The sequence below is a fragment of the Daucus carota genome, chromosome 4, assembly GCF_001625215.2.
Source record: "Daucus carota subsp. sativus chromosome 4, DH1 v3.0, whole genome shotgun sequence".
Classification (NCBI taxonomy): domain Eukaryota; kingdom Viridiplantae; phylum Streptophyta; class Magnoliopsida; order Apiales; family Apiaceae; genus Daucus; species Daucus carota.
The window spans coordinates 33,182,945-33,208,151 of NC_030384.2; the positions used below are offsets into that span (position 1 = coordinate 33,182,945).

Genomic DNA, 25,207 nt, shown 5'->3' on the forward strand with positions numbered 1-25,207 from the left:
TTCTTTCAGGTCATCAAGATGTCTTTCTTTCTCCCGGGACTTTACTATCACATCATCCACATAAACCTCTAGATTCCTCCCGATTTGGGGGGCAAATATCTTGTTCATGGCCCTTTGATAGGTAGCACCAGCGTTCATTAGTCCCATCGGGACTACCCGGTAGGCGTAGACAGCTCGGTGGGTGATGAAGGAGGTCTTAGGCTGGTCCTCTTTAGCTAGCTTTATTTGGTTGTAGCCAGAGAATGCGTCCAAGAAACTGAACAAGCTGCATCTGGCCGTGCGTCTATGAGCTGGTCTACTACGGGAAGGGGATAGTAATCCTTCGGAGTAGCCTTATTTAGGTCAGTGTAGTCGATACAGACTCTCCATTTTCCCGTAGACTTCTTGACCAGCACGACGTTGGCTATCCACTCCGGGAACTGGATCTCGTAGATAAACTGGGCTTTCAAGAGTTTACTGACCTCAGATTCGATAGCCTCTTGTCTTTCGGGTGCAAAATTCCTTCTCTTTTGGATGACGGGCTTGCAGTCCGGTCTGATGTGTAAATGGTGCAGGGCAACTTCTTCATCCAGCCCGGGCATGTCTTCAGGCCCCCAAGCAAACACATCGCGGTAGTTTTTTAGCAATTCCACAAGCTTTGATTTGAGGGGCTCCTCCAGTTGAGAGCCTACTAGGACAACTTTAGAGGAATCCTCACTCAGCAACTGTATGGCTTCAGTGGGTTCCCCAGGGGCGGCTTTGATCATCCGAGCCCACCGGCCTTGGTCTTCTGTTTCAAAGAGATTCTCGGGGAAGCCATCGATCATGAGAATCTTGTCTGTGTCGGTGCGGGCGTCCTTCGGGCTATTCCTGAGGCCGGGGTCCCGTTTGGGTTCTCCATAATTCTTCCTCTTTTTAGGATGGGTCTGAGCCAAGCTTATAGAGGCAGAGTAGCAGGACCTTGACGCCCATCGGTCCGAAACCAGCTCTCCGGGACCTTCCCCCGTAGGGAACTTAACCTTCATGTGGGGGGTAGAAATGATTGCCCCAAGGTAAAACAACGTGGGGCGGCCGATAATCACGTTATAAGATGATGCAATGTCTATGATATAATATCTGACAAGAGCGGTTATCTCTCTCGGATAAGTTCCAAAGGTTGTAGGCAGCTCAATGACCCCTTGTATTGGCACGGCGTTGTTACCGAAACCGTAGAGAGGGCCTCGGAGGTCTTGCGCATTTCTTTCTTCAATACGGCTTTCCAGTATCATCCTCCGCAGGGTATGTCGGAAGATAATGTCCGCAGAGGACCCGTTGTCTATGAGTACTTTCTTGACATCTTGCCCCGAGATATCCAGTTGGACCGTAAGAGGCCCAGAGCAGCACTCGTCCCCTGGTGGGAAATCCTCATCAGAAAACGTGATTGGGATATTGGGGAACCTGAACGCAGGAGCAGCTCTGTCGACATGTAACACTTGCACGAGGCTTCCCATAGGAAAGTCCCCTCCCGCTATCATGTTGACGATATGCCTTGGGGGTGCCCCTAAGGCTAGTTGGGGGGTGGGAACAGCCGGCTCAATTCGAGGGCGCTGCAGATAATCTCCCATCAGGTTCTTCTTAACCAAGGACTCCAGAAAGTGCTTCAAGGATATGCATTGGTCAGTTTGGTGCCCCACACTGGCGTGATATTGGCAATATCTAGACTGGTCCCTCTTGTCCGAAGGGGTCCTCATGGGTTGCGGAGCTCGGAAAAAGTCTTTTCTCCGAATTTCTTCCAAAACAGCGGAGGGGTTCTTTGTCAGGGGGGTAAAATTCGGTTCTTCTCTCGTAGGGCGAAGGGGAGCCCTGCGGTCTTGGGGGAAATTTCCCTGACTTCTTCCTCGGAAATCTTCCATTTCTTCGACTATCAAGGTTTTTTGATGAGATCCGGAAGCTTCCCCCCGCGAACTGGGGTAGTATGCCCGGATCCTCTCGTCTGTAGCTATGTATGAGGAGGCGATACTGTAGGCTTCATAAAGATCCATAGGTTCCCTGTTGCACAGCTCCTTGCAACACTCCTTGCATTCATCGTAATTCATATTCCGAATGAATGAGTCCACAGCAATAACAGGGCGGAGATCACGGACTTTCGAGGCAGCTGTTTTGAATCTCTCGATGTAGCTGCGCAGCGACTCGCCCTGAGTTTGCTTCACGTTCTCGAGAGACACCGTGTGCACTGCTTGGGGGATGTTTATTCGGAATTTTGCTAGGAACGTAGCCTTAAATTCTCCCCAGGAATGGATGCTTCGAGGGGGTAGACAAGAAAACCAAGTCCTGGCGTAGGCCTTGAAAGTGGAGACAAATAGGCGGCAACAGGTGATGTCGTTGTATCTGTGGCAAACCATTAGATTCTCATAATAACTAAGATGGTCGTTAGGATCAGAGGTGCCGTCATAAGACTCTAGCCCAGTGATCTTTACTCCGGGGTTCACTGGGACTGCTTCCAGGATTTCGGAAAATGGGGAAATGTTTCCGGCGGGCACTGTGGCAGGTGCTGCCAGGGCTCCCTCTAGTCGTGCTATCCTGGCGGCCAGGTCATCCGGAACGGCCACCGGTCTTTCGGGGTTGTAAGGCACGTGGTCTTGCGGTGGGACATACCTCCACCGAGCGGGGGAGCGAGATCTAGGCCCGACTTCGGGGGCCCTCCTTCGCCTCTCAGGGCTAGTCTCTCTATCATACGGGCCCCTTCTACTCGCGCCTCTGGATCGGGCCGAACCATGCGACCTCGGGGAGCCCGTGCCTTCGCGCCAGTGTCTCTCCTGGCTAGAGTTCGAACTTTGACGAGAATGCCTTCCGGGTGGAGGCGTTTCGGCGTAGTACATAGGGGAGTCCGGGTGGTACGAGCCATGGGGTTCGTCAGGATAAACAGGCGGGAGAGGGCTGTCATAGTAATCCCCCGCTAACTGGGCAGCAAGTCTATCGACTTGGTCCTGCATCTGCTGCTGTTGGGCGTAGAGGTAGGAGAGCTGGTTGTGGTCCCAAGAAGGGTGAGAAGAGGTGAAGGATGATTGTGAAGAGGAAGAGGAGCCGTTCGTTTCACTGTCCATAACTGTGTTTATTAGCTGCTTGGTGGTTCTTGTTTCCCAAAGCGAGGAAAAGGAGGTTGTACGGTCGTTATGTGAGGGTGGTAAGTAATTCTAATCCCCGGCGGCGGCGCCAACTGATGGCCGTCGAGATCTCAAGGTGTTTCCGTAGTCTTCAGTTGTGAGGGTATGGGTGTGTTTGTGTTTTTTCTTTTTCTTGCCCCTTCAACTGGGTTTAGAAGGAGCTATTTATACTGCTAAAGCTGTCTGCTTGAGGGGATGACTGGGCTGGTCTAGAGACTAGGTTGATGAGCAGGACGAGCTACGATAGGACAGATGGGGGTGATCCCGGATTTCCGGGGATGACAGGTAAAGGGGGAAACCCCACGTGTCCAGGTGCTTCGGGTGTGACAAGCTGGGAGCTGACAAGGAGCTTGATCACTATTTCGGGCGAAGCCTACGGTTCTCCAGAGGACCCTGGGGGCTAAAGGTTTTTGTAGGCGCGGCTGTGGTCTTACGGTTTTGTGGTCCATCAGTCTCTGAAGCCATGTGAGGCAAAGAGATCCCAAGCACTTTGCAAACGACTAATGCTTTATATGCTACAAGACCAACAGAGAATCAGTGATTGACGCCATTCAGCCAAGTCTACCTTTGTTACGTTTTCATAAAACATTCTCCGTTATTTCTTTAAAAATAAAAAATTAGCGTAGAAGCCCGTGAGGGCCACGGGCTCATTTTTATAAATTATATTTTATATTATTCTTTTTTTTATTGATAATTGAATTTGAAGTTTTTATAATATATTAATTTTGTTAAATTTTTATATATAATTTTCTTTTAAAGTAAATTAATAATATCCACGATAACTGATTCAGTATACCAAACAAAGTTTTATATAAATCGAATTGACACGGTAGATTTCGCACTATTCTTAGGTGTGTTATTCAATCAAACACAATCAAATATGTTTATATATGGTAAAAAATTATAAGAATGATTCACGCGAATCATATAGTCGGCCGATGAAATAGTAGGATAGTTAAAATTGATTTAATATGTTCATGTGTTATGATATAAGACCGAACGCCGAGAGACATGCACATGTAAAAATATATTTATATGAGTCACTCATACAGTATAAATACATATAGAGGTCGTTTGGCTTAGTTTAAAAAAAGTTACTTACTGTTTCAAGTAAAGAAATGGATTATAAGTGATAAGTGGGTCACGACTTATAAGTTATTATAGTGTTTGGATGTTGTGATTTAAAATTTTTTATGTGTTTGGATAATTTACTTAAATTTATTATTTAATTGATTGTTCATAATTTGAATTTATAAATTATTAATTTTCAAAATAAAAATCAACTTAGTCTAGGAATTTTATTATTATAAATTTTAGTAACAAATATATAATTTTGAAAAATAATATAATAATATATATTATAACTTGGTGTTAACATATAATAAATATTAAGACCCGTCCAGTGAATTAGTAACTCCCCGAAGCGCAGCAGAAAAAAAAAAGTTAAGAAAGTTGTCTTCCTAACTTCCGCTTATATTTTCTAAATCTTATTTGTCCAAACATATCCAAGAATATGGAAGTGGGCTTCTGAGGCTGAAAACAACCACATAATACTTGATTACTTATTAGCTCTTCCTCCCTCTTTTCCTTTATCTTTCCCACTCCCGTTCTTTTGTCGATAAATCTCGACGTATATATGTATCTTACTTATTAATGTATTTTATAAATTATAAATCAATTATCAGTTAATAATATATTGATTATCAGTCGGTCAATAGATTATCAACTACTCTATTGTTATATTATCACAGGAGTTTATCGATATTTAACAGATTAATTTATTTTTTAACAGTTTATATGTGATCGGGGCAACTTGGATTATATATTAAAATAACTTACATCGTTTATTTAAAAAAAAATCAGATTTTAAATCTAGATACATATTTGAAATTATTTTAATTTTTTTTAAAATTATTTTAAAATTTTTTACATCGTTGTGTGTGTTCAGAAATAATCTCAAATTATAATACATAATTTTTGAGGGGTCACAGGGGGTAAAGTAGCTGTTGAAAACTAATATACACACTGTTATCTCTCAAACAGTTAAAATTAACAGCAGATTTGGAGGGAATAGTGACTGAGGGTTACAACTTGCACGAGAATGTTAAGTGTGGGGTGCATATTGCCACATTTTAAAGTTCAGATATTAAACTGCGTTTGGAGCAAATCTAGAGATTGCAAAGTGTGATTAACTCATACTCACTCCGCAAAAAGGATGAAAGCTAATTAAATTATTATATTTGAGCTGACATTAAATTAAATTGAAGATAATTTGAGGTATTCGAAGATGTAAGAAAAATTATTATTATTTTGAATTTTTAATAAAATGAGACTGAAGAGATTCTAGTTTACTATTATGATTGTGGAGTTTACATGAGGTTTAATGAAATGTCTCGAGTCAACATTAACGCCCTGCTCCCGAGTTTTAAAAAGGGAGGAAAGCAAGTGAAGAGGAAGTAAAGTTATCTAACTTTCACTCCTACTCGTGCTCCCGAGTTTTTTAAAGGGAGGAAAGCGAGTGAAAGTGAGTGAAAATATAGCATAGTTTCACTCCAAAACTTTCACTCCAAAAGTGGGATGAAAGTGAAAGCACACTTGCTTTCACTTGCTTTCTCCCCTAAAAAAACTCGGGAGCAAGACCTAAGTTAAATCGAAAATAATTGGAGATATTCGCATACGTAAAAATTAATGCATAACCTGTTTTAATAAACTCTTCATTCCAAATACATACTCATATCAAACCAATCCACCATTATATAAAATATTAATTTGAAACAAAGTAAATAAATTTAATTAAAAATTTTAATTTCTATATAACTAAAAAATTTAGTATCTCACACTTTTCAAAAATTTTGTTACTCCCTCTGTCCCATTTTAGTTGTCATCTTTGGTTTTGTACCATTCAAATTGACCAAAGTTTAACTAGAAATTATTAATATTTTATTAATTTCAAATAAAAAAATATGTTACTGAAAATAACTTTCAATCTATTTTAAGATGTAATTTTCAATTTTTTAAAATAATGAAAAAATGACTTGTAATCTTTGATCAAAAGTTAGTCAATTTGACTAACAAAATAGAAATATGACAATTAAAAAAGATGGAGAGAGTACTTGTTTTTAATTTTATCCACGTTAATAAAGGAAATTATCCATCCTAACTATTTGCCTTCCAATACGTGTAATAACTAAAAACCAACTAAAAACCGATACTTGTCGGGGCTCGGTTCTGGGCTTGGCCCAACAATACTATTATACAGCATCAGAAAAATATGCACGGCACTGTGTTGTCTTGAAGAATAAGTGAACATCCATTAGACGCCACACTTGTTTGTTTACTCCATTGAAACTTAATCTGTAGCTTTCTTCTCAATTTAATACACTTTCGTGCTTCAAATGGCTTCAATTACTTCAATCTCTCCATCCCAGCTCAAATTCAACAAACCCCAAGTCATTGCTCCCAAGAATCTCCAGACCACTTTCTTTTCTCTCCCAATTAAGAACCCTAGTCACAGTTCTTGGGGTTTTACCGGAAAGGCTCTGACTTTAAAGAAGATGGTGATTACTTCAGCAACAACTGCGGCTGAGAAGTCCAAGAAAAGGTACCCTGGTGAGGCTAAAGGGTTTGTTGAGGAGATGAGATTTGTGGCCATGAAATTGCATACTAAAGATCAGGCTAAGGAGGGGGAGAAGGAGCCTCAGGAGAAGCCTGTGGCTAAGTGGGAGCCTGCTGTGGAAGGGTATTTAAAGTTCTTGGTGGATAGTAAGCTGGTTTATGATACTCTTGAGGGTATTGTTGATAAGGCTGATTTCCCTGAATGTAAGGTTTTTTTTTTAAAAAAAACAATGTTTTGTCAATTTTTGTAGGTATTTTTTGTGATAAGGATGATGATGATGATACTTGCTCTGTTGTTTTCTTTGTCGATGTCGGGTATTGTTTGGTAAGCACTATGATCCTAGTAGTTTCCTAAGGGAGAAAGAAAGCGAAGGGATAATTAGGAAATGTTAGGTTACATATTAAGTATCTATACCAAGTTATATGATCACCTGAGTCTAGAGAATCGTTGAGCAATACTGCTGATATCAGTGAGGCGTGTTTTTACTCGTCTTTCTGCTAGCAGTCACTCCAAATTTTAGTCAGGCTGTAGAATTCCAAAATTATAAATTACATTACAGATACAGATTATTTGCAAAAAAGTTACTTCAAACTAGTTCAACTTGTCCCAGAAAACTCTTGAAAGGAAGATGATAATTCAGGCATGATAATATAGTATAATACACTAGTATGATATGATATGATAACCATGACAATATTTAATAGTCGAGTTGCTGTGGTACCTTTCTTGTCACGTGGGCTTTATCTTGTCAGACCAAGCCTCACAAGATTGTGAGGGCCATGCCTATCATTTTAGGAGAGAAATCATGTTGCATACAATTATTTCTTGAGTTTCTTTAGTAAAGTGACAAGTAAGTTTATACAGTATAATATGTGTTAATCACCTCAAATCACTCTCCTGAATCTGGCTCTGGCTGCTACTATATAGTTTCTGATTAGATGCTCATACTCCCTTAACCTTTTGATCCTCAATATAGTAATTAAACTCTAATCTTTTGAATATTGCTTGTCAATATGCTCCACATATATATATGTTGTTCTTCGAAACTTTGTTGATATTATAATCCTCTGAAGCTTTTGTTATGTTATTACCCATAAGACACTTTAGTCATATGTTGCCCATAAGTTATCAAGCAATTCAATTTGTATATGTTAAAATCTTTCTTTACAATGCCTTTATATTTACCGACTTATGAAGCAAAGTGGGAGTTGTTTATCAGTGATCTTATCAGCTAATAAAAGTCCTAATTCACTCTTTTATTTGGGACAGATGCTGAATTCAGAAACACAGGATTGGAAAGGTCGGCAAGCCTGGCAAAAGATTTGAAATGGTTTGAGGAGCAAGGTCACACCATTCCTGAACCATCTACACCAGGGCTCCAATATGCACAAAAACTTGAAGAATTATCTAAGACAGACCCTCAAGCATTTATTTGCCACTTTTACAACATCTACTTTGCCCACTCAGCTGGTGGTCGAATGATTGGAAGAAAGGTAAGCCTTCGCCATTAAAGATGGAATGTATGCTTTTATGCTGTCTGAAACCATTTGCTAAGTCGGCAGATTACGATCAAACTGTGCATCTGATTGACGTCCTTATAATGACTCAATTTGCAGCGTTATATATTGCTTGACTAATTGTAACCAATAAAATTTGTTCTTGTGCTACTCTAGAGACATGATAAAATTCCTTCCTGTCTAATTCAGGTAGCTGAGAAAATACTAAATGGCAAAGAGTTGGAATTCTACAAATGGGAGAGTGAATTGTCCCAATTGTTGCAGAATGTTAGGGAGAAGTTGAACAGAGTTGCTGAAGTAATTTTTTTTTACTCTTATAATCCTCCAAAATTTCTAGTTCCCTATTCTGAATTCTAATTACAGATTATTCTTGTTTTTGTTCAGAGCTGGACGAGGGAGGAGAAGAATCATTGTTTGGAAGAAACTGAAAAATCATTCAAGTACTCTGGGGATATTCTCCGTCTGATCCTGTCGTAATGGCCAAAAGTGCGCCAGTGGCACCTATAATTGTTCAAGTATAAGCTGGACACTATAAATTGTTATTGCTTCGTCAAGGTCTGATACTGTTTCTTTTTAGTACAATGCTTTGTGCATAACTTGTACATTCATCTTTATAAAATGTAATTAATTTGAAGTGGTGTTTGTTGATCATACAGTTTATTGATTCCTAAATCTGCCTGTACATGTAAATACGTGTAACTTGTATATATTGGTTTGAAGTTAACCGAAAGAGATTTAAGAAGCAAAGTTGCGTCTGTGTCTACTTAGAGAAAAACATAGACGTTAAGTATTTGTTGTAGTCCATTTAAGTCAATACATTAGGTGCAAGGCAGCTGGCACTTTTCGATAGCATACTTCTCGCATGATTAAAACAAGCGTTCTATTCAGAGTATCAAAAAAAGTTTAAAAAGAACCCAAGAACCAGGGTTGGTTAAAACTTGTTTATCATAAAAAAGCTTTACTATGAAGCCTCCCTTTTCTCGATTTTCTTGATCTTTCTCTTGATTTTCTTGATTCTTCGGCACTAAAAAGGCCTTCAAACCCCCATCACTGACTTCAACATGGGTTGCAATCAGATTACAAGACATGGGTTTTCGAGATCGAGCCCTTTTACAAAATGGGGTCTGATTACAATTCCTAACTCATCTTTTTCTCCCGTTGGTGAAGAAGGCGGTAATCGGCCGAAACAAATAGGTGTTGTGTGACAACAGTGTTGGAGACGGAGGCGTCGGGTTAGTTGAAGGAGGTATGTGGGGTTCCATGAGGTTGGGCGGCACTTTGCAGCAGCGGACGAGAGAGACGTGGGAGAAAGATACTGCCTAGAAAGAGGGCCAGCGAAAGAGATTTGAGAATGGTTTTAACGTCTTGAAGTTAAATCAACATATGATTTAACGAAGTCGCTATGCTCAGTTCGTGAGCGGGAGAGATAGCGACGCGAGCGGTGGTGGCCGAGGACGGCGACGACGACAGTGCAGACGATTAATTGTGTCTTAATGGAGGCGTTAATTGTGGGCGTAAATTGTGCCTCATAATTGACGGATTTTTTTGTGCCTTTTAATTGAGGGAGTTATTTGTGCCTTATTTGAGGGCGTTAATTGTGTCTTAATTGAGGACGTTAATATTTTATTAATTGTGCCTTAATTTAGAGCTTAATTGTCTCAATTATGAGTTATCATAATTGTGTTTTATTAATAATTATTTATTGGATATATTATCTTTTATTTTTATAATATATATAATCTGTTATATATTGATTATATTCTTCTTATTTCCCTTGTTTTATTTTCAGGATGCTTGGAAAAAGACGGGTTTTTTTCGGACATTAAAGTTTTATCGTCTAAATTTCTCCGGCCATTTTGCATGTCCGATAATTAGATGATAAGCTTTCTTAAATGAATGATAATTAAGAATTATCATGGTGAACTGCCGAATCATATTTGTTGAGATTTATTCTCATTTTAAAAAAACCAAGTGTTTTGTAACATGACATTGGATGTTAATAGATTTTGAATAATCTCAATTAAATATTATTATATTTTAGAGTAAAATTGAAAATTCTGATTAAATATAACAAATTTTATAGCAAAATATACCATTATAATTTAATATTTAATGATTGTTTTTTTTAAGGAAAATATTTAATGAGTGTTATATATTTTTTAAAATCTGAACTAAATTATCGAACCCTGAATGATAAAAATATATTTTAAAATCCCGATTCAATTTTCAAAAAAATAAAAAATAAAAAAATCCCAATTCAATTTGCGAACGCAACTCTATTCCCAGCATCAGAAGAGTACTGATCTACAACAACTGGTCTCCGTGTCGTCAGTTTCTTCTTCAAACTCTGTTTACTCGGTCTTATTATAATCTGCATTATACATATATAACTCTCCCCAAATCATACCCATCTTTAATCTCCCCTAATCCTTCGACCCTATTGAGGGATTTCATCAGGCCCTGACCAACACAATAAAAATCACATCTTTATTCTTAAAAATCAAATCTTTACAAGAATTATGGGGAAAGGAGGTGCCATCTCTCAAGGGGTGCTCAAGAAAATCTTGCTTTCATACACCTATGTTGCTGTCTGGATCTTCCTCAGCTTCTCTGTAATTGTCTATAACAAGTACATCTTGGATCGAAAGCTCTACAATTGGCCTTACCCCATCTCACTTACTATGATTCACATGGCCTTTTGCTCTTCACTTGCTTTTGTTCTTGTTAAGTTCTTTAAGGTTGTTGAGCCTGTGACTATGTCTAAGGATCTTTATTTGAAGTCTGTGGTGCCTATTGGTTTGCTTTATGCTTTGAGTCTTTGGTTGTCTAATTCTGCTTATATTTATTTGTCTGTTTCGTTTATACAAATGTTGAAGGCTCTGATGCCTGTGGCTGTTTATTCGATTGGGGTTATGTTTAAGAAGGAATCGTTCAAGTCGGATACTATGGTGAATATGGTTTCTATTAGTTTTGGTGTGGGGATTGCGGCTTATGGCGAGGCTAAGTTTGATGTTTTTGGGGTGGTTTTGCAATTAGGGGCTGTGGCATTTGAGGCTACGAGGTTGGTTTTGATACAAATTTTGTTGAATGCCAAGGGGATTAAGTTGAATCCGATTACTTCGTTGTATTATGTTGCCCCTTGTTGCTTGGTGTTTTTGTCGGTTCCTTGGTTTATTGTGGAGTTACCTGTGTTGATGGCGACTTCGAGTTTTCATTTTGATTTCTTGGTTTTTGGGACGAATTCTGTCTGTGCGTTTGCGTTGAATTTAGCTGTGTTTTTGCTTGTTGGGAAGACTTCGGCTTTGACTATGAATGTGGCTGGGGTGGTTAAAGATTGGTTGTTGATTGCGTTTTCTTGGTCTGTGATTAAGGATACGGTGACAGGGATTAATTTGGTAGGATACGGATTGGCTTTCCTGGGTGTTGCATATTATAATCACGCAAAATTGCAGGACATGAAGGCAAATGAAGCGCAGAAGAAAGAACAGCAGACTGATGAGGAGGCTGGGCGGTTGTTGGAAGAGAGAGGGAAAGATGCAGAAGGTAAGAATGAGTCTGATAAATGAATACAAAAAATAGAACCACGTACGTAATGCAGAGCCAAATGGTGAGTGAGGATGAGTAAATGTGGAATTTAGATCTCAAGGTCCTTTGTCAGTTGGCATTTGTTATGTAGGAGTTCTAATTGTAGTTTTTTAATCTGTCATTTGGATGTTATCTAAACGCCTGAGGGACTCCAGGCTTATTACTTGATAATTTCTCTCCTCACTGGACCTAAATTTTTTATCCCATAGCTTCTTCTTTATTGTTGTTTTGGTTGCTCGGCCTAGTAAAATGATACCTTCTTATTAATGATTATGGTTTACCTCTTGAGCAAGTGTCAACTTAGTATAAAGAAAAACATGCCGGACCTTGGTTCTGTTATATTATTCCAGTTTTTGATTACTGTGGCCTTATAGTGAGTGTTTAATCGTCAGATGTATATCTACGTTGGCAAATCTTGATTGAAATTGTTTAGAATACTTCAAAAGGAATACTTTAAATTCTCAGCTGTATGCGGATAACTGGATAAGTAGAAAGTTTTACTAGGATATCAAGTGATCTACCATCTGACCTTTGCATTTTGAGGTAAACATCAGGAAACATCTGATCCAACTCTACTGATAACTAAATCCAAATTATATTAGTTCTCTCTGAATTCTTTGTGATACGACACAATGTATTACTTGAAGATGATCAGTAGCACCCGTTAGCCCAATCGGTAACTTATAATGCAAACAATTCTCTAATCTTATATTCTGACAAGTAAGAAGGTCCATTTATGTTGACTATCGTTGCGAATAATTAAGTAATGTGAACTCTCAGCTTAAAGTTGTCCTTTCGACAAGCACAAACTAGAATGAAAGCAACTAGAAGAGTTATGCCGGTTTTTCCAAATGGAGTTCATACTTGTTTTGATTCTTTTGTTGCTAACCTATGCTTGTTTTGATTTGTGTAGTCTGTGTTGCATAGTTACAATATTTTACACATTTACAATGTTGTCATCCCTGGCATACTGGCCTGCCTAAAATTCGATTCCTTCGTGGTCCTGTAAAGGACCTTTCCGCTCTCACCACAGAATAATTGATAACCGTTTGAGTACAAGCTGGGAATCAGCATCGTTTGTAAAGTTCAGTTGTTTTTATAGACTAGCCAAAAGGTCATGTGGCATTATGGAGGTCCAGTATTTGCATGTTAAAATTCTAGAATGGATGTTCTGGTGATATTGTTCTGTCCATTTAGAGGTATGCTTTATTATCAAGCTCTCAGATGTTCTTTACATACTCAGGACTTTTACCCGCTCAATTTGTCAGAAAATCGTTTAAATGCCGGCTTAGAAGGATTTATTAGTCAAGAGAGGTCACTCGACCTATTAGCCGTGTCTAATATCTTATGCTGCCATACGTCGTTAAACCAAACATATTTAGTATATCTCATCCGGAAGTAAGTTTTACTCATCCGAATGTTGTGGAAAATCACACCCTGATTCAGTCTATTGATGGAAAGGGAAAGAACAACAAGACAACAGAACTTGGAAACCATATCTAATGATGATGAGGTAAACTTAAATAGCTAGCTAGCTCACACTTCCTATAGCTAGCTTTTTTTACGTATTCACTAGCACTTGTCCTCTGGAAGGATATTCTTCCCCATGTCATCCATCTCCACCACAGGTTTAGCCTTCTGTGGCTTGTACCACATTGCACATATTATGTATATCACAAAGTTTATGGCACTAAGTATGGCCAGAAGACCATAGAAATAGTCCAGTCTTCCGAAGTTTATGTTATCGGCCAGCCATCCGTGTCCATCACTAGTTCCTGTCACCTTCTTCACAACTGAGACCAAGAAACTACTCAAGAAAAACCCGAGAGAGAGCGTGGTGAGGAACAGACCCGTGCTCATTGTTTTCATTCCTTTAGGTGATTGAGTTATGAAAAAATCAAGCTGCCCCGTGTAAATGAAGGCTTCCCCAGAACCCACAAGAAAGAATTGCGGGATCAGCCAGAATACACTTATGGGCAGAACTGGAGTGTTGCGACCTGCGTCTTCTGCAACTGACAATCTTTTCATCTCAACTAGTGCTGCTGCACCCATTCCGATAGTGGACATGATCAGGCCTACTGCAATACTCTGTAAACTACTCAAACCTGGAGGGGACAGAAGTTAAATCATGTAAGCCATCAATAGTAAAAATTCTCAGACAAGGGCTCAGATTTTGGAACAAGGATGTGGAGTTGTACCTGGCTTTCCTTTCCATTTCTTCCAGAGTGGCATGATGACTCGGTCGTTGAACGCGAGCGTAATCAAGATGGCTGCAACAAAGAAGACAGTAAGAGAGCCTGATGGGATTTGGAAACTTCCCATATATCTGTCCATGGTGGATGCTTGCTGAACTGAGAAGGTGATCATCTGAGCATATGCAGTCCAGAAGATGATGGTTGTGGCCCAAATTGGTAGTAGTCTTGCCATCATTTTCACTTCCTCCACCCTTGTTACTGAGCACAGTTTCCATGGATTTGGAGCAGAATTAGGGCAGCTTTTATCAAAATCTCCCTCTGCAACTATTGCAGCCTTATCCAAGAAACTATAGCAACATAAAAATCATCAAGCTTTTGTATGATGAGCATATCTAAAAACAACAAATATGATTTATGCAGAAAGCTTACTGGAACTGATCCGTGTGATGGATCCTGGAAGCTTCGGGAGAGTCTTCGTATAAGAAAGTAACATTGTAAGGAAGCTCTAACTTCCTCTTCCTTGTAGCAGCTGCAATAACTTGGAATATGCAGACTATGGGACTTCCAACACTTTTCTTATACCTGTATCTTCTACTTCCTGAGAAAAATATCAGGATGGCTACTATCATCGCGACTGAACAAAGCCCGTATCCCAAGCTTCGATCCACTTCATCTTGTATGTATACAAGAACGGTGACTGCCATCAAAGTTCCCATGCTAATAAAAAAGAAAAACCTGTTAAAGAAAAATGCTCTTTGCGCTTTTTCCCTCTCATTATTCTCATCAAACTGATCAGTTCCGAATCCAGAAACACTAGACTTTAGTCCACCGGTCCCTAGAGCAATCAAGTACAAAGCAACGTATAGAGCTCCCATCTGGAACTCATTTGCCTGTTTGCAGTTGTTCAGAGCAGTATTCTGGCAAGGTGGTGGGCGAAATTGTCGCAGTTTGGTTGATAATGCTAGTGCAGCAGTACCCTGAAACATCATAAACCAGCTATTCAACATATGGAAGCATATCTCAGGACAATTAAACAAAACTTAAAGTTCACTATCCCTCACCAGTGTCTGGATTAACGCGAAGATTGCAATGGTCTTGTATCTGCCGAGGAATGAGTCAGCTAAAAAGCCTCCAAGTAAGCACAGAAGAAAAGATGTGCCCATAAAATCCGTAACAATATTGGCTGAAGCTGCACTAGGAACGTGCATTACTCCGCCCAAGTATGTCACAAGGTTCACAGCTATTCCCATTGTCGAAAGCCTCTCACATATTTCAATACCTGCACAATTCAGTAAGAAACCAACCTATAGCTCACATTTTTTTTCAGAAGATCAGCAGAGAAATAAGGCAAATGAACAAACCTAGAATAAGTGCAGCAGGCACCCAACCCCCGGTTTTAGCCCGATCAGCAGGATAGCCCTTATAGTCTACAGCATCAGGAACTGTCAAACTCATCTTCTCCTCCTGAAAGACAGAGAACAAGCAGTTGTATAAAATGTTTGCTATTGAGAACCGAGGCAATAGAAAAATCATGAGCTACTGGTAATTAACTAACCATTTCTCACACTCTTGATAGGAACAGAGAGCCTTGATTAGGTGACAAGAAAACTCGATTACTGATCACTGATATTGCTTCTTACTTTCTTACTTGCATCACTTGAGAAACTTAATAATCCTTTTATAGCCAAATATTTGGAACATAAAGTGAGTCTCCACTATCGGCTCGGGACAGGCACTGCTTGGCAGAGATTAGGCCTACCGCATTTTGCATTAAAAGTTTCGTCGATATGCATCTTTAAAAAAAATTAGAATAATAAGAAAACCACAAGGTGATGTTGATTTGTGAGTCGAAAGGTATTTTGAATTCTGGGGCATGCGTTAATTCAATAGCAAATAGCTTGTTAACTACCTCTAATAGCTTGTATGGTAAGGATTTGTTATGGAGTTGTGAACCACATTTCTACACCTTGTCTTTTAGGTTCTGAGTGCTTTTTTTGCCCCACAAATTACACCTCTGAGACCCTTTTGCTTCTTTTTCCAGATCGTCCATACTGGAAATTATATCAAGGGTCAATCAACACTAGCCTGATCATGCAATCTAACGGCCTGGTGAGATTTCGACATGAAATGCATGTTATTACAGAGCCCGTATATCTTTCTGAACTGAATTGTCGTTTTCAAGAATGTATGAGGGTGGCTGTGTTGCCTCAATAATGAATTTATCAACGTTGTGTCAAACTCTCGATTCTTCAAGAAGACTACGTGACTAGCAAGCATGAGTGCGGGTGAGGGTGCTTAGGCGAATACAAAAATTCGACAAATTTAAAATGATGCGAATTCGGTGCGGAGTTATTCGGCATATATTAACATATTAAATATATATGTAGTAATATTTCAAGAGTTTCATTTAAATTATATAAAGTAGTCAACCAAATAAGTTCGTTATCTTAAATAATATGTGTCATTTTTACTTCATAGCACACAACTGATGCATTTTAACGTACTTTATCAATTATGTTCTAAGTATTTTCGTGTACCAAACAATTCCAAGTATCGAGTGCGCGGTGCGGCAGGTAAGTGAAAAATCCATGTTCTCCAGCTACATGATAACTTAGCCCCTAACAGCATTCTCAGTGTTAGCTTCGTAAATTCTAGCAGATAAACTACATATCTACGCTATAGCTTCCACCCCCCCACCCCCCACCCCGCCAACAGCCATTCTGTGGGAATATTGAGAAAGCTGTGGGAATATTGAGAAAGCTAGATAATGAAATGAAAGCGATTATTTATCTAAACCTTAGTGTAATGATTATTGTTATCTGACAAGATACTTCTGACAAAATTTCAACTGCACTCAACAGTTCAGCATCTTAACACAGATACAGAGTCTTAGATATCCAATTCTTAGTAAAAGTGGTCGCGATTATCATAAGCAACCATGTAACCAATGGCCAGAAACTGAAGTCAGCTTGGTGGGGTTTTCTTTCATTCTGTTCATTCCTTTTATCGTCCGAAGAACACCCTTAAGCTCTCATTACTGAAAATGGAATCAAATAAGTGGAGAGTTGAAAACATCTCATTAAGTGATTAAGGTCTTAATCTTACGAAGACCTTGCCTGCATTCTTGCAAGCTCTCATTTTCCCCTACCTCATGAAACCAAGCTAAAGTGCAAACTTCACATGAACATACATGGCATTAGCATGTGATGTATTAGGTGTACAGACCATAATGCACCAGCACACTAAGAGTGCCCATCAACCACTACAGCAACATATAACATGAGCAACAGAGCAAGTATCCCTACTGCATATTAAAAAAGGGTCCAGGTCCCTATGTTAGTAGCATACGTTCAGTGGAAAAAAACGTTGGACAACTTAACCTTAAGTTTTGATGTATATACAGGGTGCTACACTATCATTCAGCGGAAAATTACCTCATTTTAGAGTTTTTCACCATCAGTGTTTTTTTTCCGCTAGACGTATGCTACTCTCTTTCGTATGTTATGGACCAGCTGTCAAAAAATGTTCAAATATACATTCATTCTTTTTGCATGATCTTTTTTCCCTGTTTCCCCCACTAGTATTTTCTTCAGCATATACTACAAGTTTTTTCTCCAAAAGTATGAATAGATTAGTTGCTTCTTAGCTCCTGGCATAAGGGAGGAGTATCTTTACAAAATAGTTAACAGTGCTTCCACTAATCCATGATATTCTTTCTTCCTGGCATCAAATTTGATTAATTATCTCCATAAAAGTTTTAGCAGCAATATATATTACTCCACACTAGACCACATGTATTGTCATGTGGTGATTGGTTGAAAATAAATAAGTGTCAATTTGATATGGACTGTATGCAGATTTTGCTAGGCTTCTTGTTGATGTTAGTGGAAAATTATGATGATATTGTTAAATAAAACCTGCACCATTGCTGAATTGACCTTCCGCCGGCCAGGGCATTTGGTGAAAACCTTTTGCGCCTGTTAAATAGGCCGTGTTGACTTAAAATTTGACGCCTCATCCGGATAACTCCTCCATTTAAACATTTTTCGTTTATTTAATAAGTCAGAAATAAATTAAAAATTGATTGAAACGAAAAATTAGTTTGAGATTTTTTTTAGTGACTCATTTTTTTTAAATTTCATAAATTGTAAATTACTTGAAAATTATTTTATTTTTATTATTATATTTTTAAATAACTCATAAATCATTAATAAATTAAGATTAATCAACAGATAGTTTAAATTTTTAGTTTATCACGTTTACTCGTAAATTACAATTTTAAACTTACGGGGGTGTATTCGATTGGGATTTTAATGCATTGTTTTTAGTCTATGGATTTTAATGGATTGTATAGGATTTTGATTTTGTGCGGATTCTTGATGAAATGTCGCAGAGTTGATAGGATTTAGGTACAATGCTTCAAAATCTCATTGAATTTGGTGGGATTTCAAAAAACTTAAAATACACTGAAGAATGCCACAAAATCCATCATTTTATGAAATGAAAAAAAATCCATCAGCATTTGAATACCATCAGATTTTAATGGATTTTAAACAATCCCAATTGAATACCATCGGATTTTAAAGCATAATTTAAAATCCCAATTGAATACCACCAGATTTTGTAGCATAATTTAAAATCCCAATTGAATACCTCAAGATTTTAATGGATTTCAAACAATCCCAATCGAATACCCTCGGATTTCATGAATGCAAAAAAATGTTTTAAAATCCCAATCCAATACACCCCTCTTAGTCAAAACGCTCCTAATCGACATATTATGCCGCGGGTGCTATCTCTTCAAAAATATAAAATTATTTTTAGGAAACTTATATTTAAGAATGATATCTATAAATTCCGTGATCACTTGCATGATTATAATGCATTACACTATCAAGTACGTGATATCCTCTTTATCTTTAATGATTCTAACATTAAAGGAAATAACAATGATCTTTGGTAGGGATATTCTTCGTGGTATATTCTTTAAAAAATTCTTGCTGCCGATATAGTAGTAATAATTTTTTAAGAAATTAGAAAGCTAACGTTCTTCTAGACTCGTCTTTTATTTATTTCTCTTTTTTCATGTGTTTGTTAGGAGAAACAAGAATAGTCAAGTCGACAATCTCAAATTTCGGGTCAAATTTGATTAAATATTTAGTGCTCGAACCTGAGTTTATTTTTAATTGAGCCAATTTTTGAAATTTGAATTTTTTTTTGGAATAAATTATAAAGGGGCGTTCGTTTCATGGTTAATGAGCCTGGATAACGGAAATCAATATACTTATATAAAGGAGAAGCGAGGGGCGTCTAGGTGGCGCCTCTCACATCGCTCCGTTTTATTTTTCTAATTTTCTGGAATTTTTGGGTGAAAAATACCAAAAATTTGAACTACTTTTTTTAGTTTCGGATATATTAGAAGCAAGTTTCAGAATCTGATTTTGTTTCAGATTATTTATAGAGCTTGAAAGTTTTAATTTGATTCTGTTTCTATATAATCTGATTTTGTTTCATATTATTTATGGAATATAGTAGCTTGAAAGTTTTAATTTGATTATGTTTCTATATAAAGGAGGAGCGAGGGGTTTTTGGATGAAAAATACCAAAAATTAGGACTACTTTTTTTAGTTTCGGATATATTAGAAGTAAGTTTCAGAATCTGATTTTGTTTCAGATTATTTATGAAATATAGTAACTTGAAAGTTTTAATTTGATTTTGTTTCTATATAATCTGATTTTGTTTCAGATTATTTATGGAATATAGTAACTTGAAAGTTTTAATTTTTTTTTTGTTTCTATATAAAGGAGGAGCGAGGGGCGTGTAGGTGGCGCCTCTCACATCACTCCGTTTTATTTTTCTAATTTTCTGAAATTTTCAGATGAAAAATATCAAAAATTAGAACTGCTTTTTTTAGTTTCGGATATATTAGAAGCAAGTTTCAGAATCTGATTTTGTTTCAGATTATTTATGGAATATAGCAGCTTGAAAATTTTAATCTGATTTTGTTTCAGATTATTTAATTATGGGAAAGAGTAGCACACAAGTCTCTCTGCACCTATAAATACCTCTATAGGTTTTAGGGTTTTGGATCATCTTAACACAACTTTCTCTCTCAGTATCACAACCCTAGCTCTCTCTGGTGATAGTTTTATTGCTCGATTTCTAACTCGGTGTTGCCGTTCTTCTGGTGAAGGCTGTTTATACAGTATTAAAAAAAAATGTTGTTGTAAGCAAAGGTAGTTATAGACTGCTATGTGGGAGTCGACAAATCCAAACACTGGAGAAGAATATAGTCTTGACATGATATTGATGGATGATATCAATAAATTAACTATTAGTGTTGGTTATTCTTTTATAAAATTTGTTTTGTTCATCGGACATGTTTGTTGTTGTTAATTTTTATATGATTTACTTTGCACACAAGAAAATATTATTCATGCATTATCTGTTTGCTCTGTTCAAACAACTTTTAAGTGAAGACTGTTCATACAGTATTAAAAAATAAAGATTGTTGCAAGTAAGGTTAGTTATAGACCGCTATCGCACGAATTTAAGTTAGATGTTTTTGTGCACAATCAATCCCAAAAAATTGGAGGAATGTGACAATGTAAGAACATGATTACTTTTCAAAAAAAAAACACAAATAAAATTAAGATTTGTCATGCTTTAAATTGTTAATTACGTGTAGAAATTTATTTTCAACATGAATTATAGTCTAATTTTGCAATTTTATATATTAGTATTGGCATTACATCTAGATTTTTATAATATAAAATTTAATTTATCCTACAAATATTAATTTTTAATCAGTAATATATTTTTTATATACAGCCACAAAATTATTACATTCTACAAATATTAATATTAGATCGTTAATATAATTTTTATAAGCCGCCGCAACGCGCGGCTTCTCAACTAGTTGAAAACTAATACTCATACATTGTATTTGGATTAGCAAAATTTTTATGCGGAATGAGAACTTCATAATCATTCATTGCCCTCTCCTTGGGTTACCCTTTCCAATACCCTCCATTCCCGTACCCTTATTTCCATTTCCGATTCTCAACCATCCAAACATCCTTAATTGGATTAAAATCGATTTGGAAGCTCAAACCGGTTTAACCAGATATCGACAAAAACTCAAATGTAATGTCTTCAGCATAATTTCGTATTCAAAATTGATTACCCAAAAAATATATATATAATATGAATTATAGTATAAAAATATAAATTCTGACTCATTTAAGCTCAAAATGATCTCACAAGTCTGGTAATTTGAAATTCAATATCAGTCGTATAATATATCAAAATGACTCGAACTCGACTCCATCGTTGTGAAATCAAATTCAATCATTTTACGAGCGACATTCCAGTAGCCCGAGGATATTTGACTCCATGTCTATAAAATATAATCCGTCACCATCTCAAATTTTTCCTGACCACCTAGCAGCATTAGTATTTTAGCAAACAGATATCGTAAATAATTATTAATCAGCTGTGAGACTTGTGACCTGTGAGAACACTTTTTCTAATCAGATCTGATATACTTGATAATGGCATGCAAGTATCCTCTATGCAAAGATTATGGATCTTTAATCTTAACATTATATGCAAGTGGAAGAATTAGAGTGAGCCTACCCGGTTCTTTTCTTTGTGTCTTTTCTGTGATCTCTTTCTCTTATCTTAAATCTCGTTTGTTATACGATAAAGCACAGTTTACATTTGTTTCGGGATCGATTCACAGTGCGTAGAGATATTTGGTATATGGGGTGCATGGGACTGAGCACAATCGTATTTGCTCATGTCGGACAAGTAACGCTGTAATGCAACAATAGATGTATTTGTCAACACTGCATGTGGATCCCTGTACTTTTTAGCCTTCGTTTCAATCATATCCAGAGTCGTGGACAATAATTTTAACAAGCTCTCAAATGGTTTTAACAAGCTCTCAAATGGTTCCTATATAATTTTAGGATTTCGGTTAAAATCGAACCGATCTGAAAAGTGGTAATTCGGCTTTATTTTTTATTTTTGGAATTTTAGATTTCAATTCGGTTTGGTTTTGAAAAACAGTATTTGATCTAACCAAATCATATCGACCGATTATCATTCCTAAAACACATACCAATCTTTCAATAAACTTGTGCACATAATTTAAAATTCTATGTTAAATAGTTTTTAACAGGGGGTCTCCATTTTGAATATTCCTCCGATCCTATCTGTTTAATTTACTTTCAATTTCTTTGTTTGTCATTTTTTTTTTTAACGTAGGAACCCGCAGCCGCTACCCTTCGGGTGCGCACTGGGTAAACCCACGAGCTCACGTTGTTTGTCATTTTAAGTTTAACTAGTTGAGAAGCCGCGCGTTGCGGTGGCCTATAAATTTTTGTACAATGCAATAATTTTGTGACTGTCTATAAAAAATATATTGATGATTAAAAATTAATATTTGTAGGATAAAATAAATTTTATATTATAAAAATTTTGATGTAACACCAATACTAATATATAAAATTGTAAAATTGGACTATAATTCATGGTGAAAAAAATGAAAATAAATTTCTGCACGTAGTTAACAATTTAAAGCACGACAAATCTTAATTTTATTTGTGTTTTTTTAAGTAATCATGTTCTTACATTGTCACCTTCCTCCAATTTTTTTGGATTGATGGTGCACAAAAACATCTAACTTAAATCCGTGAGATAGCGGTCTATAACTACTCTTGTTTGTAATATGAACAGTTTTCACTTAAAAGTTGCTTGAACGGAGCAAACAGATAATGCATGAATAATATTTTCCTTTATATAAAGTAAATCATATAAAAATTAACAATTAACAACAACAAACATATCAAATATATCCGATGAACAAATTATAAAAGAACAACCAACAAACATACATCACTAATAGTTAATTTATTGATATCATCCATCAATATCATGTCATGACTATATTTTTCTCCCGTGTTTGGATTTGTCGACTCCCACATAGCGGTCTATAACTACCTTTGTTTGCAACAACCTTTATTTTTTTTAATACCGTGTAAACAGCCTTCATTTATCGTTGCACAAGAACGGCACCACCAAGTTAGAAATCGAGTAAAAGAATTATCACCAGAGAGAGATAGGGTTGTGGTATTGAGAGAGAGTAGGTTGTGTTTAGATGATCCAAAACTCTACAATTTATAGGAGTATTTATAGATGCAGAATGACTTGTGTGCTACTCTTTCCCATAATTAAATAATCAGAAACAAAATCAGATTAAAACTTTCAAGCTGCTATATTTCATAAATAATATGAAACAAAATCAGATTAAAACTTTCAAGCTGCTATATTTCATAAATAATATGAAATAAAATCAGATTCTGAAACTTGCTTCTAATATATCCGTAACTAAAAAAGGTAGTTCTAATTTTTGATATTTTTCATCCGAAAATTCCAGAAAATTTAAAAAATAGAACGGAGCGATGTGAGAGGCGTGCACGCCCCTCGCTTCTACTTTATATAGAAACAAAATCAGATTAAAACTTTCAAGTTACTATATTCCATAAATAATCTAACACAAAATTAGATTCTGAAACTTACTTCTAATATATCCGAAACTAAAAAAAGTAATTCTAATTTTTGATATTTTTTATCCAAAAATTCCACAAAATTAGAAAAATAGAACGGAGCGATGTGAGAGGCGCCACCTACACGCTCCTTGCTTCTCTTTTATATAAGTATATTGATTATATAGAAACAAAATCAGATTAAAACTTTCAAGTTACTATATTCCATAAATAATCTGACTAGAAAATTAGATTCTGAAACTTACTTCTAATATATCCGAAATTAAAAAAAGTAATTCTAATTTTTGATATTTTTCATCTAAAAATTCCAGAAAATTAGAAAAATAGAACGGAGCGATGTGAGAGACGCCACCTACACGCCCCTCGCTTCTCCTATTTAACATATAATAATAGTAAAAGAAAAGTCTCATCCAAAAATTCCAGAAAATTAGAAAAATAGAGCGGAGCGATGTGAGAACGCCACCTACACGCCCCTCGCTTCTCCTTTATATAAGTATATTGATTTCCTTATGAACTTTAATTAAATGGATTGATTACTGAATCTGGTATAATGACTCAATTCAATTCATAATAAGTTGATGAATCTGGTACTGAAGAGATAGTCAGCTGGGTGCTCCAGCTAGCTGAAGGAGATCGAGTTGAAGATAAACGTAAATGCCTCTGTCCATCCGGGAATGGCCAATGTGATAGTGGAAATTAAGCGATTCTCTTCTCACGGTTAATGCTCTCACTCAAGGAGTCCAGTATCATCTGGAACTAGGAAATGGAACTAGGAAATGTCCTCGATGACTGTTGTCGTGTTAGTGCTTCGGAATAGGAAATATAGTTAAGTTTGATAAAAACAGGCCAAGGCAGCTGTTAGCTAGGATCTCTTGTATGGTGAATTGTTCAAATGGTTTGTGTCTCCACCACAGTTAGTGTTGGAAGATTGTTCTTGACTCTCGTTTGATTTATTGATATTGCTCCTTTTTGTTCAAAATAATATAAATTAATACGTCTTTAAACTATCAGAGTTCTCTAATCTCTTAGTCCAAGCTCCTATTATTTATGAGAACCAACCCCATATTGTCCACTCCGATTTATTTTCGTACTTCATTTCATCATTATCAACAGCTCAATATGCATGCAAGAACGCGACGGTCTACTTCTCAGCGTTTTTTGGCAAAATCATCAGTCCCACCAAGTAGTACACAATTATTTTCAGGCAAACAAGTCTATATGTCTCCTTTCCTAAATTTCCGTGGAGTATAAACAAGGTTAGTCTTGTCCTCCAACAGTTCTCTGGATAGACATAATAACAGTACTCCCTCCGGCCTTTGTGCCGGTCATTTCTATACAGTTTCTTTTTTGGGACGTCTCATCATTTTTATACATTTCTAAAATAGCAACTTTTAATAATGTAAAATATTATTACACCAACTACTTTTTTCCACTATCTTCATTTTATAATAATATAAACACTATTTCACAAACTACTTTCCCCCACTATCACACATCTATAATTAAATACAAATGGGTCTCGCCACTTCATCCACTTTTCATCCAACTTTACTAATTTTTTACACTTTTTCTTAGTCTCCGTGTCCACACCAAATGTAT

At 36.8% G+C, this 25,207-nt stretch overlaps 3 protein-coding genes across 3 annotated transcripts; 2 read left to right on the forward strand and 1 right to left on the reverse strand.

The window, feature by feature from the left end:
- The first annotated feature begins 6,352 nt into the window (after positions 1–6,352).
- On the forward strand, positions 6,353–8,889 carry LOC108215624 (heme oxygenase 1, chloroplastic). Its single transcript, XM_017388144.2, has 4 exons — positions 6,353–6,941; positions 8,008–8,231; positions 8,445–8,552; positions 8,640–8,889. The coding sequence occupies exons 1-4, from the start codon at positions 6,518–6,520 to the stop codon at positions 8,730–8,732; spliced, it is 849 nt and encodes a 282-aa protein (XP_017243633.1). The 5' UTR covers positions 6,353–6,517; the 3' UTR covers positions 8,733–8,889.
- A 1,665-nt stretch (positions 8,890–10,554) lies between these two features.
- Positions 10,555–12,065, forward strand: LOC108215996 (probable sugar phosphate/phosphate translocator At4g32390). The gene has a single exon (XM_017388644.2). It carries the CDS (start codon positions 10,775–10,777, stop codon positions 11,819–11,821), a length of 1,047 nt encoding a protein of 348 aa, XP_017244133.1. The 5' UTR covers positions 10,555–10,774; the 3' UTR covers positions 11,822–12,065.
- A 1,138-nt stretch (positions 12,066–13,203) lies between these two features.
- Positions 13,204–15,730, reverse strand: LOC108216436 (protein NRT1/ PTR FAMILY 6.2). Its single transcript, XM_017389199.2, has 6 exons — positions 15,591–15,730; positions 15,397–15,499; positions 15,097–15,314; positions 14,465–15,012; positions 14,039–14,382; positions 13,204–13,945 (listed from the first exon to the last, which is right to left on the reverse strand). The coding sequence occupies exons 1-6, from the start codon at positions 15,591–15,593 to the stop codon at positions 13,413–13,415; spliced, it is 1,749 nt and encodes a 582-aa protein (XP_017244688.1). The 5' UTR covers positions 15,594–15,730; the 3' UTR covers positions 13,204–13,412.
- Between the last annotated feature and the right edge of the window lie 9,477 nt (positions 15,731–25,207).

Excerpts from the sequence above, each read along its gene's own strand:
- LOC108215624 (XM_017388144.2), top strand. The coding sequence starts at position 6,518 with ATGGCTTCAATTACTTCAATCTCTCCATCCCAGCTCAAATTCAACAAA. Across the intron at positions 8,232-8,444 it reads GTCGAATGATTGGAAGAAAG|GTAGCTGAGAAAATACTAAA; the intron begins GTAAGCCTTCGC and ends TGTCTAATTCAG. Across the intron at positions 8,553-8,639 it reads AGTTGAACAGAGTTGCTGAA|AGCTGGACGAGGGAGGAGAA; the intron begins GTAATTTTTTTT and ends GTTTTTGTTCAG.
- LOC108215996 (XM_017388644.2), top strand. The coding sequence starts at position 10,775 with ATGGGGAAAGGAGGTGCCATCTCTCAAGGGGTGCTCAAGAAAATCTTG.
- LOC108216436 (XM_017389199.2), bottom strand. Across the intron at positions 15,315-15,396 it reads GCCTGCTGCACTTATTCTAG|GTATTGAAATATGTGAGAGG; the intron begins GTTTGTTCATTT and ends TGAATTGTGCAG. Across the intron at positions 15,013-15,096 it reads TCGCGTTAATCCAGACACTG|GGTACTGCTGCACTAGCATT; the intron begins GTGAGGGATAGT and ends ATGATGTTTCAG.